At 44.0% G+C, this 17,813-nt stretch overlaps 1 protein-coding gene across 3 annotated transcripts; it reads left to right on the top strand.

Moving 5' to 3' along the window:
* Positions 1-9,014: 9,014 nt before the first annotated feature.
* On the top strand, positions 9,015-17,185 carry LOC111977669 (E3 ubiquitin-protein ligase TRIM8). 3 transcript variants are annotated; one of them, XM_024007214.2, is made up of 6 exons: positions 9,015-9,081; positions 11,212-11,834; positions 13,293-13,388; positions 13,535-13,800; positions 14,077-14,192; positions 14,330-17,185. In XM_024007214.2, the coding sequence occupies exons 2-6, from the start codon at positions 11,232-11,234 to the stop codon at positions 14,992-14,994; spliced, it is 1,746 nt and encodes a 581-aa protein (XP_023862982.1). In that variant the 5' UTR covers positions 9,015-9,081; positions 11,212-11,231; the 3' UTR covers positions 14,995-17,185. The 3 variants fall into 3 exon arrangements, with proteins under 3 accessions (XP_023862982.1, XP_070304720.1, XP_023862981.1); XM_070448619.1 differs by lacking the exon at positions 9,015-9,081 and adding an exon at positions 9,088-9,953; XM_024007213.2 differs by lacking the exon at positions 9,015-9,081 and having other exon boundaries at positions 9,088-11,834.
* The last annotated feature ends 628 nt before the right edge of the window (positions 17,186-17,813 follow it).

The following is a 17,813-nucleotide window of genomic DNA, read 5'->3' as shown; positions in this document are numbered from 1 at the left end:
TACTAAGCATTCTTTGTGGTGAGCACACTTGGGACTCACTTGGCCTCAATCTCTTGGTTGGCAGCAAACTGACCTTCCTGCTACACAATCAGGCCAGTGAGCGTGACAGAGATCAGCGTCAGTAAGTTACTGTGAATTTTACAATAACTTCTTGAGGCAAGCTGAAAGTAAACTATTGAAAAATAAACTATCTTCCTGGTGACCAACTGCCATTAAGTTAATGACAAATACACAGTAAACCCTCTTAACAGTGCAGCTCRTGATTTTCACAAGCTCTTACAAAGACTGTAGAACTGGGAGTGGACAAATTAGGTSCTCAACCGTCATCAACATAATGAAAAATGAAAAATGCACACATGTACCCTTAACGGTGCTGACCAGTACCAGTACCTAATAGTGTGTGCCATAAGCACATCTGAAGTATCCTATAAGCAATGTTCCCTCTAAACTGCYCGCGTGCGAGTTGTTAACATGTTGATCTGAAGTAAAGGTGTTCAGTTTAATTGCACGACAAGCCTCCTTGCATTTGTAACATTTGGTGACAAGGATGGCCTAGTTTAGCTTACCTCCACCATCTCCATTTCTCCCTGTCCCTGGCGATCCACCTGTTCCATGGAATCCATGGTTTCAATCCTTTCAGTTGTATATGGTAGCTATKAATCTGCATGGAGCTGCCGAAGCACGAAAACGGGCGATTCTACTCCACTGTCTCGGAGCTGAGGGACAACTTGTGTTCTCCACTCTACAACCAGTGGATAACAAGTTTACATCTGCGTTCCAAGCTCTCGAGGAACACTACAGTGGCTCACGCAGTATGATCATGCATCGTTTTCTCTTCAGACAAGAGCTCAACTGCCGGGTGAGTCCGTAGCACAGTTTGTCTCCTCCTTGAGAGAACTAGTGGGACCATGCAGGTTCGGACCACTCAAAAATGAGTTTGTAGGTGATCAGTTCATTGAAAAAACATAAAGTGCTCCACTGAGGGAGAAACTGTTGTTAGAGACTGATGATCTGACACTGAAGCAAAACTGTCACTTTTGAACAAAGCCACTTAAGAATCATTCTTCTCACATGTTCCACTGCAGAGACCAGCAGTATCCCTCTAAAGCTACAACCACACACCGATCGCAATCATTGGGACTGTCCCACTGCCAGTCTGTTACAAAACCACACTGGCCACACAGTTCTACATTGCAATAYGTGGCGCTAACATCCTGGGACTGGACTTATTTCATGCCCTAGGGTTGCACATGTGCAGCACTTGCCTACACCAGTGTCTATGGAGTACTCACAACTGTTTGAGGGGTTAGGTCACCTCAGAGGTTTTGTCCATCGGCCTACAGTCAACAAAGAGGTCAAGCCAGTAATCCAGCCATTGCGGAGGAAGCCCATTGACAAGGGACTTGACAACCTCCTGGAGGATGACATCATCAAACCCATTGATGCCTTGTCCTTGGGTCTCTAACCTGGTTGTTGCGCCCAATTAAAAAGGTGATCTTCGGATCTGCATGGACCGCAGGGCCATGAACAAAGAGATTATTCCCGACAAGTACCCGCTACCAACCGCTGAGGGGCTCACAACCCATTTTTATGGGTCCACGGTATTCAGCAAACTTGACCTGAGGCAGGGATACCTCCAGGTTCCACTGGCACATGATAGTCAAGATCTCACTGCATTAATACACACAGGGGGCTGTTCAGGTACAAACGCATGCCATTCGGACTCAGCTCCGCGCCCAGCTGTTTTCCAGAAGATTATGACTCTTCTCCTGGCAGGCATCCCTGGAGGGTCAATCTATCTGGATGACATTGTGGTGTACGGTGCATCACAGACAGAGCACGAATCTGACTTGCAGCAGGTGTTTCATCAGCTCTTCGAGAACGGGGCCAGACTCAACACTGAAAAGTGTTCGGYGTGTCAGACGTTGAGTTCCTTGGATACAGGCTCTCCAGCCAGGGCATCACCCCATCCTGTCCCATGTGGATGCCATTCTCAACTTGCCTAAGCCTCAGTCCGCAGTACAGCTGACGTCATTCCTTGGCATGGCAACATACTACTTACGGTTTCTTCCAAACTACYCRGAGACAACCGCTCCTCATCGACGGCTTCTGAAAAAAGACGCACCGTGAACATGGTCGCAGGACTGTCGGGATGCTATTTATTTAATTTTTTGGTAATTTTTTTACCCTTTATTTATTTACAATGACGGCCTACCCCGGCCAAACCCACTACAATAACTGCTATGCAGGAGCTCAAGGTGCAGCTCGCATCGATCCCAACACTGGCTCACTTTGACACATCAGCACAAACGATTGTCACCTGTGATGCCTCGGCACTCGCCTTGGATCTGTTTTGTCTCAACTGCATGGAGGCGTGGAACGGCCAGTGGCTTTTGCCTCACGGGTTTTGTCTCCGACTGAACAAAAGTACTCTCTGGGAGAGCCGGAYGCCCTGGCTTGCATGTGGGCATGCGAGCGCTGGCACTTGTACTTGTACGGCGGACCATTAAAACTCTGCACAACCATCAAGCCCTCACAGCACTTCTGGTCACACAGGGTTCCGGACACAAGCCTCTACGGCTTTTCAGATGGGCAGATCATCTGAACCAGTACAATTTCGATCTTGAGTTCACCCCAGGATGGCCCGCTATGGTGGACGGAGACCTACTGCCGGCTCACAAGGCTTCGCACCTACATCAAGTAAGGATGGCCTGCTATGGTGGACGGAGACCTACTGCTGTTTTCTTTATTTTGATTATTTTCTACATTGTAGAAATAACACATGGAATCATGTAGTAACCAAAAAAGTGTTAAGCAAATCAAAATGTATTTGAGATTTGAGATTCTTCAAAGTAGCCACCCCTTGCCTTGATGACAGCTTTGCACACTCTTGGCATTCTCTCAACCAGCTTCATGAGGTAGTCACCTGGAATGCATTTCAATTAACAGGTGTGCCTTAAACGTTAATTTGTGGAATTTCTTTCCTTCTTAATGCGTTTGATCTAATCAGTTGTGTTGTGACAAGGTAGGGGTGGTATACATAAGATAGCTCTATTTGGTAAAAGACCAAGTCCAGCTCAAATAAACAAAGAGAAACGACAGTCCATAATTACTTGAAGACATGAAGGTCAGTCAATGCAAAACATTTCAAGAACCTGGAAAGTTTCTTGTTGTGCAGTCGCAAAAACCATCAAGCGCTATGATGAAACTGGCTCTCATGAGGATCGCCACAGGAAAGGAAGATCCAAAGTTACCTCTGCTGCAGAGGATAAGTTCATTAAAGTTAAGTTACCAGCCTCAGAAATTGCAGCCCAAATAAATGTTTCACAGAGTTCAAGTAACAGACACATCTCAACATCAACTGTTCAGAGGAGACTGCGTGAATCAGGCCTTCATGGTCTAATTGCTGCAAACAAACCACTACTAAAGGACACCAATAATAAGAAGAGACTTGCTTGGGCCAAGAAACARGAGCAATGGACATTAGAACAGTGGAAATCTGTCCTTTTGTCTGATGAGTTCAAATTTGAGATTTTTGGTTCCAACTGCCYTGTTTTTGTGAAACGCAGAATAGGTGAACGGATGATGTGTGTGGTCCCCACCGTGAAGCATGGAGGAGGAGGTGTGATGGTGTGGGGGTGCTTTGCTGGTGACACTGTGATGATTTATTTACAATTAAAGGCACACTTAACCAGCATGCCTACCACTGCATTCTGCAGCGATACGCCATCCCATCTGGTTTGCGCTTAGTAGAACAATCATTTGTTTTTCAACAGGACAGTAAGGGCTATTTAACCAAGAAGGAGAGTGATGGAGTGCTGCATCAGATGACCTGGCCTCCACAATCACCCGACCTCAACCCAATTGAGATAGTTTGGGATGAGTTGGACCACAGAGTGAAGAAAAAGCAGCCAACAAGTGCTCAGCATATGTGGGAACTCCTTCAAGACTGTTGGATAAGCATTCCTCATGAAGCTGGTTGAGAGAATGCCAAGAATGTGGAAAGCTGTCATCAAGGCAAAGGGTGGCTACTTTGAAGAATCTAAAATCTAAAATATATTTTGATTTGTGTAACACTTTTTTGGTTACTACATGATTCCATGTGTTATTTCATAGTTTTGATGTCTTCACAAATATTCTACAATGTAGGAAATAGTAAAAATTATTAAAACCCCTAAAATGAGTAGGTATGTCCAAACCTTTGACTGGTACTGCATACAGTGCATTCGGAAAGTATTCAGACCCCTTCACTTTTTCCAAATTTTGTTCTAAAATTTATTAAATAGTTGTTTTCCCTCATCAATCTTCACACAATACCCCATAATGACAAAGAAAAGGGGAAATACAGCAGCTTCTGAAAGTGTTTAACTCCCTTGGCATTTTTCCTATTTTGTTGCCTTACAACCTGGAATTAAAATGGATTCTTTGGGGGGTTGTATCGTTTGATTTACACAACATGCCTACCAGTTTCAAGATGAATTTTTATTTATTTATTGTGAAACAATCAAGAAATAAGACAAAAAAATTGAAAACTTGAGCATGCATAACTATTCACCCCCCCAAAGTGAATACTTTGTAGAGCCACCTTTTGCAGCAATTACAGCTGCAAGTCTCTTGGGGTATGTTGTAAGCGTGGCACATCTAGCCACTGGGATTTTTGCCCATTCTTCAAGGCAAAACTGCTCCAGCTCCTTCAAGTTGGATGGGTTCCGCTGGTGTACAGCAATCTTTAAGTCATACCACAGATTCTCAATTGGATTGAGGTCTGGGCTTTGACTAGGCCATTCCAAGACATTTAAGTATGTCCCCTTAAACCACTCGAGTGTTGCTTTAGCAGTATGCATGGGGGGTTATTGTCCTGCTGGAAGGCGAACCTCCGTCCCAGTCTCAAATCTCTTGAAGATTGAAACAGGTTTCCCTCAAGAATTTCCCTGTATTTAGCGCCATCCATCATTCCTTCAATTCTAACCAGTTTCCCAGTCCCTGCCGATGAAAAACTCCCCCACAGCATGATGCTGCCACCACCATGCTTCGGGGTGATGAGAGGTGTTGGGTTTGCGCCAGACATAGCGTTTTCCTTGATGGTCAAAAAGCTCAATTTTAGTCTCATCTAACCTTCTTCCTTATGTTTGGGGAGTCTCCCATTTGCCTTTTTGTAAACACCAAATCTGGTTGCTTATTTTTGTCTTTAAGCAATGGCTTTTTTCTGGCCAATCTTCCGTAAATCCCAGCTCTGTGGAGTGTACGGCTTAAAGTGGTCCTATGGACAGATACTCCAATCTCCGCTGTGGAGCTTTGCAGCTCCTTTAGGGTTATCTTTGGTCTTTTTGTTGACTCTCTGATTAATGCCCTCCTTGCCTGGTCTGTGAGTTTTGGTGGGCGGCCCTCTCTTGGCAGGTTTGTTGTGGTGCCATATTCTTTCCATTTTTTAATAATGGATTTAATGGTGCTCCGTGGGATGTTCAAAGTTTCGGATATTTTTTTATAACCCAAACCTGATCTGTACATCTCCACAACTTTGTCCTTGACCTGTTTGGAGAGCTCCTTGGTCTTCATGGTGCTGCTTGCTTGGTGGTGCCTCTTGCTTAGTGGTGTTGCAGACTCTGGGGCCTTTTAGAACGTGTGTATATACTGAGATCATGTGACAGATCATGTGACACTTAGATTGTACACAGGTGGACTTTATTTAACTACTTATGTGACTTCTGAAAGTAATTGGTTGCACCAGATCTTATAGAGGGCCACCCACCAAAACTCACAGACCAGGCAAGGAGGGCATTAATCAGAGAGGCAACAAAGAGACCAAAGATAACCCTAAAGGAGCTGCAAAGCTCCACAGCGGAGATTGGAGTATCTGTCCATAGGACCACTTTAAGCCGTACACTACACAGAGCTGGGCTTTACTGTATGAGCAAACATTTCAAAAAAATATATTTTTGATTTGAGATTATGGGTTATTGTGTGTAGATTGATGAGGGAAAACAACTATTTAATACATGTTAGAACAAAATTTGGAAAAAGTGAAGGGGTCTGAATACTTTCCGAATGCACTGTATATACAGAACCAGTCAAAGGTTTGGACACACCTACTTATTCAAAGGTTTTTCTTTATTTTTACTATTTCCTACATTGTAGAATATTAGTGAAGACATCAAAACTATGAAATAACACATGGAATCATGTAGTAACCAAAAAAGTGTAAAACAAATCAAAATATATTTTAGATTTCAGATTCTTCAAAGTAACCACCCTTTGCCTTGATGCGGGTGGTGGAGTCACACTCTTGGCATTCTCTCAACCAGCTTCATGAGGAATGCTTATCCAACAGTCTTGAAGGAGTTCCCACATATGCTGAGCACTTGTTGGCTGCTTTTTCTTCACTCTGTGGTCCAAACCATCTCAATTGGCTTGAGGTCAGGGATTGTGGAGGCCAGGTCATCTGATGCAGCACTCCATCACTCTCCTTCTTGGTCAAATAGCCCTTACACATCTTGGAGGTGTGTTAATTCATTGTACTGTTGAAAATGATAGTCCCACTAAGCACAAATGATAGTCCCACTAAGCGCAAACCAGATGGGATGGCATATCGCTGCAGAATGCTGTGGTAGCCATGCTGGTTAAGTGTGCCTTGAATTCTAAATAAATTACTGACAGTGTCACCAGCAAAGCACCATCACACCTCCTCCTCCTCCTCCATTCTTCACGATTGGAAACACAAATGCGTAGATCATCCGTTCACCTACTCTGCATCTAACAAAGACACGGCGGTTGGAATCAAAATCTCACATTTGGATTTCCATAGGTCTAATGTCCATTGCTCGTGTTTCTTGACCCAATCAAGTCTCTTATTCTTATTGGTGTCCTTTAGTAGTGATTTCTTTGTAGAAATTCGACCATGAAGGCCTGATTCACACAACCTCCTCTGAACAGTTGATGTTGAGATGTGTCTCTTACTTGAACTCTGTGAAGCATTTATTTGGGCTGCAATCTGAGGTGCAGTTTTTTAAATTAACTTATCCTTGATGTTTTGCGACTGCATTTGAAGAAACTTTAAAAGTTCTTGAAATTTTCCACATTGACTGCACCTTCATGTCTTAAGTAATGATTAACTGTCATTCTCTTTTGCTGTGTTTGCACTGTTCTTGCCTTAATATGGACTTGGTCTTTTACCAAACAGGGCTATCTTCTGTATACCACCCCTACCTTGTCACAAGACAACTGATTGGCTCGAACGCATTAAGAAGGAAGAAATTCCACAAATGTACTTTTAACAGGGCACACCTGTTAATTGAAATACATTCCAGGTGACTACCTCATGAGCTGGTTGAGAGAATGCCAAGAGTGTGCAAAGCTGTCATCAAGGCAAGGGGTGGCTACTTTAAAGAATCTGAAATCTAAAATATATTTTGATTTGTTTTACACCTTGGTTCCTACATGATTCCATATGTGTTATTTCATTGTTTTGATATCTTCACTATTATTCTACAATGTAGAAAATAGTCAAAATAAAGAAAAACCTTTGAATAAGTAGGTGTGTCCAAACCTTTGACTGGTACTGTATATACAGTGCATTCGGAAAGTATTGAATGAGTAGGTGTGTCCAAATGTTTCGCTGGTACTGTATATATATATATATATATATATATATATAAACACTGCAGTATTATATAACAATATACAACAATACACACAAATATAAAAAGTAACAGAATGGAATGAAGATATATATATATATATATATATATATATATATCTTCATTCCATTCTGTTACTTTTTATATTTGTGTGTATTGTTGTATATTGTTATATAATACTGCAGTGTTTATATATATATATATATATATATATATATACAGTACCAGCGAAACATTTGGACACACCTACTCATTCAATACTTATATATATGAGGGAAAACAACTATTTAATACATGTTAGAACAAAATTTATATATATATTCCGGACTCACACATTGCTAATATCGTCCTAATATTTCTATATATCTTCATTCCATTCTTTTACTTTTTATATTTGTGTGTATTGTTGTATATTGTTATATAATACTGCAGTGTTGGAGCTAGGAACACAAGCATTTGACTACTTTTTAAAAGTAGCTTGCAAAGTCAGTTAAAAACAAATGCTTATTTACAATGACTGCCTACCAAAAGGCAAAATGCCTCCTGTGGGGACGGGGGTTGGGATGTAAAAAAAAGTATATATATATGTAGAACAAAACACACATCATGACAAGAGAGACCTAAGACAACATCATAGCAAGGCAGCAAAACATTAACAACACAGCATAGTAGCAACACAACATGACAACATGGTAGCAACATAACATGGTAGCAGCACAAAACATTGTACAAACATTATTGGGCACAGACAACAGCACAAAGGGCAAGAAGGAAGAGACAACAACACATCACGCAAAGCAGCTACAACTGTCAGTAAGAGTGTCCATGATTGAGTCTTTGAAMGAAGAGATTGAGGTAAAACTGTCCAGTTTGAGTGTTTGTTGCAGCTCATTCCAGTCGCTAGCTGCAGCGAACTGAAAAGACAGYAAACCRAGGGATGTGTGTGCTTTGGGGACCTTTAAAACCTCTACAGGYTCGGTGGGTCCCCAGCGGGACAGTTGAGCTAGCCCTTTGGGGACCTTTAACAGAATGTYACTGGCAGAACCGGTGTTGTATGTGGAGGATGAGGGCTGCAGTAGATATCTCAGATAGGGGGGAGTGAGGCCTAAGGCCACTACACCTGTAATAACATCTGCTAAATATGTGTATGCAACATATACCATTTTATTTTATTTATTTATTAAATTGGCTATTTTTTTTATGATTTATCTTTGAATCATGTATTTTTTTTTTGCCTTTTAAAGATTTCTGTGGAGAGAAACATTGAGTATAAACAAACATTTTCCTATACTTGTGAAAAATAAAAACGTATCGTAATTTCTTAATAGATATTTGAATATGCTCCTCCAGTTCTTCATCAACGCCTTCCTTTAAAAACGTGACACGCATAGGTTGTGTGACAGGTCACGTGATGCTAGAGGAGCAACGGGACCAGCCGGAAGGAGGGGTGAGCCGATGTTTAACCCGATTGAACGACTAGTCTATCTAGCTAGCATTCCTCCTTGCTCCGACGTTGAGTTAGAAAGAGGGAGAGAGAGATTTAAAAACGAGGGTCGRAAATTAGAATTCAGAGACGAATTGGATTTGAATGGTCAAGGCAACTCGGCTATTAACAACGGGACTGAAGGACTCGAAAAATGGCCACATATACACCGCTGAATCCGAAAGAACTGACGAGGCGTGTTTGAACGCGACGGAATCTTTTTGTTTCGGTGTGATTAGCAAACCAAACGAGTTTTGGGAATAACCGAGGCCCAATATCCTCGGTGGATTCTTTTTTTTTTTTGGATGAGGAGCGCAAGATTGATGACCGCTACCTTTAACAAGGCCAGAATAGCGACATCCCCTTTAAATTAAGATTAGACTGGTGCATTTATATGTAATAATATGTAAAACCGTGGTAGTCGTAAATATTGTAACGTAGTCTTATTTGTTTGTGCAGTGACAGAAAATTGTGAGATGACTTCTCAGAATTAAAGCGATTTCATTAAGCTTACGAAGTCAGTGGAGTGAAATGTTTTTAGCTGAACGTGAGCTGATAATAGTTATGATCCGTCCCTGATAAACCAAKGGAATGAAGCCAGGACARATCTTTGGGCCTGGATACGTTTTGATCGGTCTGTGTGTATGATCCGAAGGCTCGCCACAGAAGCCAACATTCCAGTGGATTCTAAAAACCCTGGGCTTTGTTTTATGCTTATGAACTGAAGTCGGTTACACCATAAACTATGCAGTAAATCGCCTTCTAACGAAGTATTGTTGGACCTTTTTACTAATTAAGTCMTTTAGGCCCAAGTAGCCGAGAAGAAAGAGTATTTGGTGAGTAAAGTCTAGGCCTTGTGTACAGATATGCGAGTGTTGCCTGTGGAAGCTTTATAGCTGACGACGTTACACATCAAACAAATAGGCTGTAGTTATGTCGCTATTGTGAGGATCAAAGTCCGTCGCAACGTGGTGCAATGTTTATTGAAGGGCTAAGGACACTTGTCACATGTATCTGATTTGCAATCCTTGTATTTTTGTTTCATCCTTTGTACCAAAAAGCTCTCACGCGCGTAATCGTATTAATTGTGAACGTACCCAAAATAGTCGGTGTATTATTGGATGAGAGGATAAAATAACAATTAATGTGCCCTTCGCAACATCGGCGTTGTATCAACCTTGGGCAAGCTTCATCGATTTACAGATGGCTTTATTCAGGGTGACGGTATAGGAAGAATTTCGGCAACGCAATCTTTTACTTATGTTCATTTCTGGACCTCAATCGATTGAGGAACAAACAAACATAAGCGGACGAGGAAGTCAAGGCTAGCTTGTCAAGCTAAAGTAAAGGGCTACGCAGAAGGGGAGAGGAAAAGGTGAGCGTTCGTCTTTCATCAGCTGTATAGAAATAAATTCGMCTCGGCGGTGATGTAACCGTACAAACAACCCTAATTTAGACCGATTCAATTTAATGTCTGAACCGTGTTGCTTGGTAGATCTCTGTGCCTTTATTGCTATCATACCGTAGCTGGAAATACGAACAATTTAGCTGCGAGAACTAGGCCTAGGCTATACTACGCACAAAGTGAACCATTCGTCAGCCGTTACAGTAGCCGGTTATTGCCTAACCGTGTGATTTCAGAGAAACGAAGGCCTTGCTAACCCTTTACGGTAATTTGCATAACGTCAGCCCGGACCGTGTGTCGTAATCACCGGGGTGTTTTCATCGTTTCCCTGAGGCCTTTCCTGGTGGCTGTGGAATCTGCCTAGGTTTACCTGCTCTGCACAAACAGGATGTGCACTGCTGCCTGGATTTAAAGCAATAGTTGAGAGCTGAGGACATTCACCAGTCGGTTGAACTTAACTGGTTGAAATTGCTAGTGATAATAATAACACTTTATTGCTGAGTTTGTTGCACAATAGACAAATATCACTAAAGGACTAGTAACATACTAACATACTGGACTTTCTGTATACAGTCATAGGTCTTCCTTCAGACCTCAAGACATTTGATCTATAGTCAGGGGCTTAGTTCATGGCTACAAATCCATAGTCAATCCATAGGATTGTTTTATTTATTTTTTTATGTGAGAAGGTCTGTCCGCCGCTCCCAAAATGGCCTCCAACATGGRGACCTCCGACCTGTCCGAGACATGGAGGAACTGTTTCGAAGAGGAGCTGATCTGCCCCATCTGCCTGCACGTCTTCTCCGAGCCTATCCAGCTGCCCTGCAAGCACAACTTCTGCCGGGGCTGCATCTCCGAAGCCTGGGCTAAAGACTCCTCACTGGTCCGCTGCCCTGAGTGCAACCACGCCTACAGTCAGAAGCCTGCTCTGGAGAAGAACCACAAGCTGTCCAACATCGTGGACAAGTTCAACGCGTTGTCTGTAGAGAAGGCCGCCTCGCCGGTGCTGCAGTGTATTCTGTGCCGCCGTGGCCCCCCGCTCCCGGCTGTCAAGGTTTGCCTGCGCTGTAGCGCCCCCTGTTGCCAGAGCCACGTCCAGACACACCTGCAGCAGCCCTGCTCCGCCCTGGGACACCTGCTGGTGGAGGCTGAGGCAGTCAAGGCCTGGACGTGTCCTCAGCACGACGAGTACAGACTGTACCACTGTGAGGCAGAACAGACAGCCGTGTGTCAATACTGCTGCTTCACACGATGCCATCCCAGTCACGGACACGGAGTCACTGACGTGGAGCTACGCCGCAACGATATACGGGTAAGACTAAAATCTGTCTTTTACACACACTCCTTTGATTTAAGAACAAAGCGGCTCAAATTGGGGATAAGTGTGTGTGTCGGAGTGTCAGTCCTCGAGTGTATGCATTTTTCAATTTTGATCCAATCCAACCCCCATTCTCATGTGTTGAGAGTGACAAACAATGTGTTGGAGGGGTGGAACAATGAGGGGTCTAAGCCGGCCTTATCTCCCCAGCACAGGTGCATCCTCGCCTGGGACCGCCAGCCGGGAGAAAGGGGGGTTGTATGGAGGGAGAGGAATTAAGTGAGATTCTTCACTCTGTTCTGTGGTACAAGAGGAGGAATGGTTGTTTATGGGTTCCTTTTTGTTTTCTTGTGATTCTCTTATTTTCTGGGTTCTAGAAAGGAAAGCTGTGGTTGGTGTAAAAACTACCAACTATCCCCAGGTTGGGGATATGAGGGGCTAGTCAGTCATACAGGCTTTTCTCCTGACTCATATTGGTGACTACTTCTGGCCTCTGACTCTGTTTTATGGCTCTGTTAATACTCAGTGTTCATTAGCTTGTTAGTAGCCTACTCTCTGTCTGTGTCTCTGTGTGTGGGGGTTCAACCACATTGGAAGGGTTAGGAAGGTTCTTGTATAACGAACTACAGTGTGAATTCCTGTCCTCTGATTTTTTRCCCCCTGTGGCTGACTACCATCTCCATTTGTAATGAGTGACTGGGGAGCCTGAAGTTAATGTACTGTGACAGTGTTACTGCTTAAGTGCATCTTGTGGTGGCGGCAGAGGGGGTAGAGATGCTCCCCATAACCTCTCCACCATGGTCCCCAGCTCCACCCAACCTCCCCAGGGCATGACTGACCTACCTCCCCATATCACTCTTCTCCACTGGTGGTCCTGGTGGAAAATATGTTAGATATGCCATTTCTATCCATCAGTCACCCCCCCCCATCCAAAGAGGTCCCCCCATCATCCCTGCCCCAGGCTTCTGCTCTGAGCCTGAATCTATCAGCATTCAGGTGACAAACCACTACTACCGTGGGCATGCAGGAAGATACTATAAGAGCAGTGTCCTGCCWTACTTATAATCTTTGCCCCCAGGAAGTGTAATTGTGGCGTGGCACTCTGGTTTGGCCAATCTGGGCATGTGTGTTGTAGCCGTGCCAACACCAGCCCAGAATAACTAGTGTTTTGACAACAGTACCATGAGTGGGGCTAGTGTATGTGYTGTTCTGAGAAAGGAGGAGAGAAGAGTATCTCTCTCGCTCATTCCTCATTCACCAGAAATAGTGATTGGTTGCCATGACAGCTCCCTCCCTCAGATAAACTGTTTGTTAGATGGAGACTAAATTGGCTGCCTCAGCCAAGTAGAGGCCTGATGGCGTTTCTCTTCTCATGATTTTATTTTATTTGTTCAGCTATGTATGAGGAGTTATCGAACCCAACTATTAATGACATTACCGTTTCTCTCTCAGCAAAATCTATTGCGGCAGCAGGAGAGGGTGGAGGAGAGAGTTCAGGACATCGATGAGCAGCTCTGTAAACTCGACTCTGACAAGTGTGTGGTGGAGGTATGTCTGATTTCTCTCACAAACACTCTCTCTCTCACACCTCAGCCAGTGAGCACAGGCTGCACACACCCATGCACATGCATGTATACCAGCGACGTGTGTGTATAGCGATGTGTGTGTATAACGGTGTGTGTTCTCTCCTACAGGATAGAGTGTGTGAGCTAAAAGAGGAGGTGCGTGTGCAGTACCAGCGGATGCAGCACTTCTTGGAAGAAGACCTGTCCCGAACACTGGAGGTTCTAGAGCGGGCGCGTTCTAGGTTCTGCCAGGAGAACGCGGGCCAGGTTCTAGCTCTGGGAGAACAGAGACACGAGGCCCAGAAGCTGCTCAGCTCGGTCCACACGGCCTTCGGCAAGGCTGAGGAGCTGGGCTTCATGAAGAATACTAAACCTGTCAAGATCCTCATGGAGAGGTGAGAGATACAAAAAGGCACTTACAGAAATGGCTTATTGCACACATTACAACTGTAGTCATGTTACAATTGTCATGATACCCATTACTATTTTATTTATATAGAACAGAATTCCAAACTCCTTACATATCTTTTTATGACAGGATCAGACATGTAGCAGGGAGACAGAGTAGAGAGCAGAAATYCGCAGGGCTCATGCGGGGATCGAACCGGAACTATATTTTTAATGGAGCGCTAATATACCAGGCTTGTTGCATACATATTTGTGTGTTGCAGGTCTCAAGCGTGCGTGGGAAGTGCGCTCCCTCCCTACAAGGTGGGCAGTCTCAACTCTAAGTTGTTCCTGTCAGAACTCTCCAAGAGAGAGAAGAGCCTACGGAAAACACTGGAAGGTAGGATCAAGAGAATCATCTTTACAGAATCTTCACACCRGTATCTGATTGTTTGTGTTGGTAGATCAAGGGAATTCATATTTGGCTTTGTAAGTCTGATCCCCCTCTTTCTCTACCTCTCTCTCTCCCCCCTCCAGCCCCCCTAGCCCCTCCCTCCTCGTTCCTCCAGTCCGTCCAGGCGTATCCCAGCGGCCTTGGCTCCGGGGCAGAGAAACGCAAACACTCCTCTGTGTTCCCAGAAAGCAACGGAAGCGCCGGGAAAACATCTGCTTCCGGGTTCAAGGACTCATCATCCAAGCAGCCCTACCTAGGCCCAAACTCTGCCCCTGGGGAGGGCCAATCCTCTAATCAGCAGCCTCTGGTTCCCTGTGGCCCCTCCCACATGAACGAAAATGGCGGAACAGGAAGTGGAAGTGGCTCTCTAACAAATCACCATTCAGGGTCTGTGTTTGGTCCCTCCCACTTTCCKCCTGCTGGCGGTAGCTCCTCCCATACTTCTCAGCAGGCAGTGCTCCCCCAGTATGGCGGGCGTAAGATCCTGGTGTGTACCATGGATAATTGCTACTGCTCTGGGGTACCCTCTGTGTCAGGCCACCGCGGCCACCCTCCCTACCCACGTTCAGGCTCCTTTCCCTGGGTAAGCACCCAGGACTACCCCCCTCCCCCTGGCCTGGCCTCTGGAGCTCCAGCCATGCAAGGGCTGGCTGTCAGAGACTGGATAGATGCACAGCAGACGCACAGACACACAGACTTCTATGGCCTGTATGGGCAGCCCTCCACCAAGCACTATGTCACCAGTTAACACGCATACATTTATCTATACACACACATACTTCTACAGTCAAACAGCTCTCTACTAAGCACTACGCTACTAGTTAAATAAACGCATGTCTACACARGTAGACACACACAGAACCTACATACATACAGGTACACACAGACGTTCACTTCTACATGTTATACGGACAGTCCTCTGCTAAGCACCATGTTACAACTCGTAWAGATGCACTTACAAGCACTCTCGGGGGCAGGGTTGACATGTATTCGTTTTCTCTGTCAGACAGACACACAGTGTACTGTATGATGATATACGTCTCTTTGTGCAAAAACTGTTGACGCTGAAGCACTTCGGCTCAACTGAAACGTTTTAGCGACATCTCCTTCCCCGTTGTAGTGAGATCGATAGCCTTATGTTATAATTATTTTCCATGTTTATTGAACATGGTCTGATAACTGTAAAGAGAACAATGGTTTATTACTGTTACAGCTCTGGTTTTGTCTCCTCTCCTTGCTGAGTTCAGGGATGTACTGTGCAGCTTGAACACACTCGCTCTTCCAAGTTCTCTTCTGTGTGTGGCTGGGACCCCCTTTCTATGCACTTTGGGGGGGGATGGGGTGTGTTGGGATTTCTCTCTGTGTAGAAGTTGCTCTGTAGACAGGTCTAGGATTAGCTACCCTCCCTGTAGACACAGGTCCAGGATCAGCTGACCTGTCCCCCAGTCRAAACCTTAAACATCAGTGGGTCAAATGGCAGAAACTGTCCCTAGATCAGGGTTTAGGGGCAACTGTAAACCTACTTCATTATGGACCTTCTTTATTCCCATTGATCCAAATCCCATCAGAGAGGGGATCCGACKCCCTTCCTTTGTGCTGCCAGGCTTCCCATCGGATTGAATTCTTCCATCTGAGAGAGAGCTCCTTTTTTAGTTTTATTAATATACGGATCATGACACAAGTGATTCCCATATGGCATGTGAGTAATCATACCATATGAGCAGGTATCATGTTTGTCTTGAAGACAATTGGACTCYTAGACKGGATGGTGGCTCGGCGAGCAACTACATGGCCTGGACTGTACTGGACAGACCAAACAAATCAACTCAAGCATCTGGGAGTGTGARGGTGACAATGCGTTAATAATGTACTTCCTGCAGGGTGACGTCACTTCCTTTTAACAAGCACACGCTCTCGGCTTCCTGTTTGCAGCTGTAAGCATGCGGGGAAGAGTTTTATAAAGCACTCTGGAATAAAAKAWYAAATAAAACAAGAAATGGAAAAATAAAAAGATGAGTGGAAGTAATGGATGAGGGTTTTTTTCATGAACTTTTTCTAAGAGAAACTGGACTGTTTGACTTAAGCATTGGTTTAAACAAATGTTGMAAGGGAACTGTTACAAGAACAGTTGACCAATAGAGAAAAAAAATGGGAAACTTTTTTTGTAAATATTTTGAAGTGAAAAATAAAGGACGTCAATTGGAGGGTTCCAAATAAATCAAGGCATTTAATTAAGTTACTTCCCTCCATTTCTTGATCACAACTCAAGTCTCTTCCTCTTTTCTCTTGTCAGCCTTTATTTTCAGATCTGTCAAGTAAATAGTTTTACTTATAGATACTGAACTACACTTATACATTTATGTGGATGCTACCATGATGACGGACAATCCTGGCTGAATCGTGAATAATGATGAGTGAGAAAGTTAGACGCACAAATATCTTACCCCCAAYACATAATAACCTCCCACCATTACAATAACAGGTGGTGAGCATTTTTGGCAGGGGGGGTTATGATATTTGTGTGTTTAACTTTCTCACTCATTATTCACGGTTCATTCAGGATTATCCATCATGGTAGCATCCACATTCATGTAGAAGTGTTTAAACATATTCTATTCTTATTTACATTAAGTGACCCCAAAATGACTACATGATTTACCGTTCATTTCTTTTGGGCACTAAATAATCTGGAACAACCAAAACAAACAYCATATGCATCCAACAAATGTGTAGTCACAAGTTTGATGTAGTCATTGTGTGCTATGAATATGGGACCAAATACTTAACTTTTCACTACTTTAATACACATGTGAATTTGTCCCAATATTTTTGCTCCCCCAAGATGGGGGTGAATATGTACTAACAGTGATGTAATTTCTAAAAGGTTCACKCAATWTGCATGAAAATACACTCATTAAAGCTGACAGTCTGCACTTTAACCTCATAGTCATTGTTTGATTTCAAATCTGAGTATAGAATCAAAAGAAGAGAATGCTTCACTGTGCCAAAAATTAGAGGGCACTGTAAATCTCATTGCTTGGTATGTAGTGGGTTGAAGGGGAGACTRCCATAAGAATACAACCACCACACATATTGTAAGACATCCAACTGACCCTGTCATTTACTGGGTGTTTGTCTGAGTGAAGCTGCCAGAAGACCCTGTGGTCAGGGGTGGTAGACATACAGTAAAAGTTGTGCTGCTCTTTCTCTGTAGTGATGAGTCAGGGGTGGGAGCCTCCCATCTCACACACTGGATCAAAGTCGTTCAGCTCTTTCTCTGTAGTGATGAGTCAGGGGTGGAAGCCTCCCTCCATCTCACACACTGGATCAAAGTCGTTCAGCTCTTTCTCTGTAGTGTTGAGTCAGGGGTGGGAGCCTCCCTCCATCTCACACACTGGATCAAAGTCGTTCAGCTCTGTCTCTGGTGGAGTCAGGGGTGGGGAAGTTGGTAAAACCTTGAGGATAGGTTATAAAGAAAGCTGAGCTCCAGTTAACAAACTGGTTGGAGAAGTCATCTTATCTCTGAGGCGAGGTTGGTCTGTGGAGGGCCAGGCGCCTGAATCTGGG

The sequence above is a fragment of the Salvelinus sp. IW2-2015 genome, linkage group LG18, assembly GCF_002910315.2.
Source record: "Salvelinus sp. IW2-2015 linkage group LG18, ASM291031v2, whole genome shotgun sequence".
Lineage (NCBI taxonomy): Eukaryota > Metazoa > Chordata > Actinopteri > Salmoniformes > Salmonidae > Salvelinus > Salvelinus sp. IW2-2015.
This window is presented reverse-complemented; position numbering and strand designations above follow the sequence as displayed.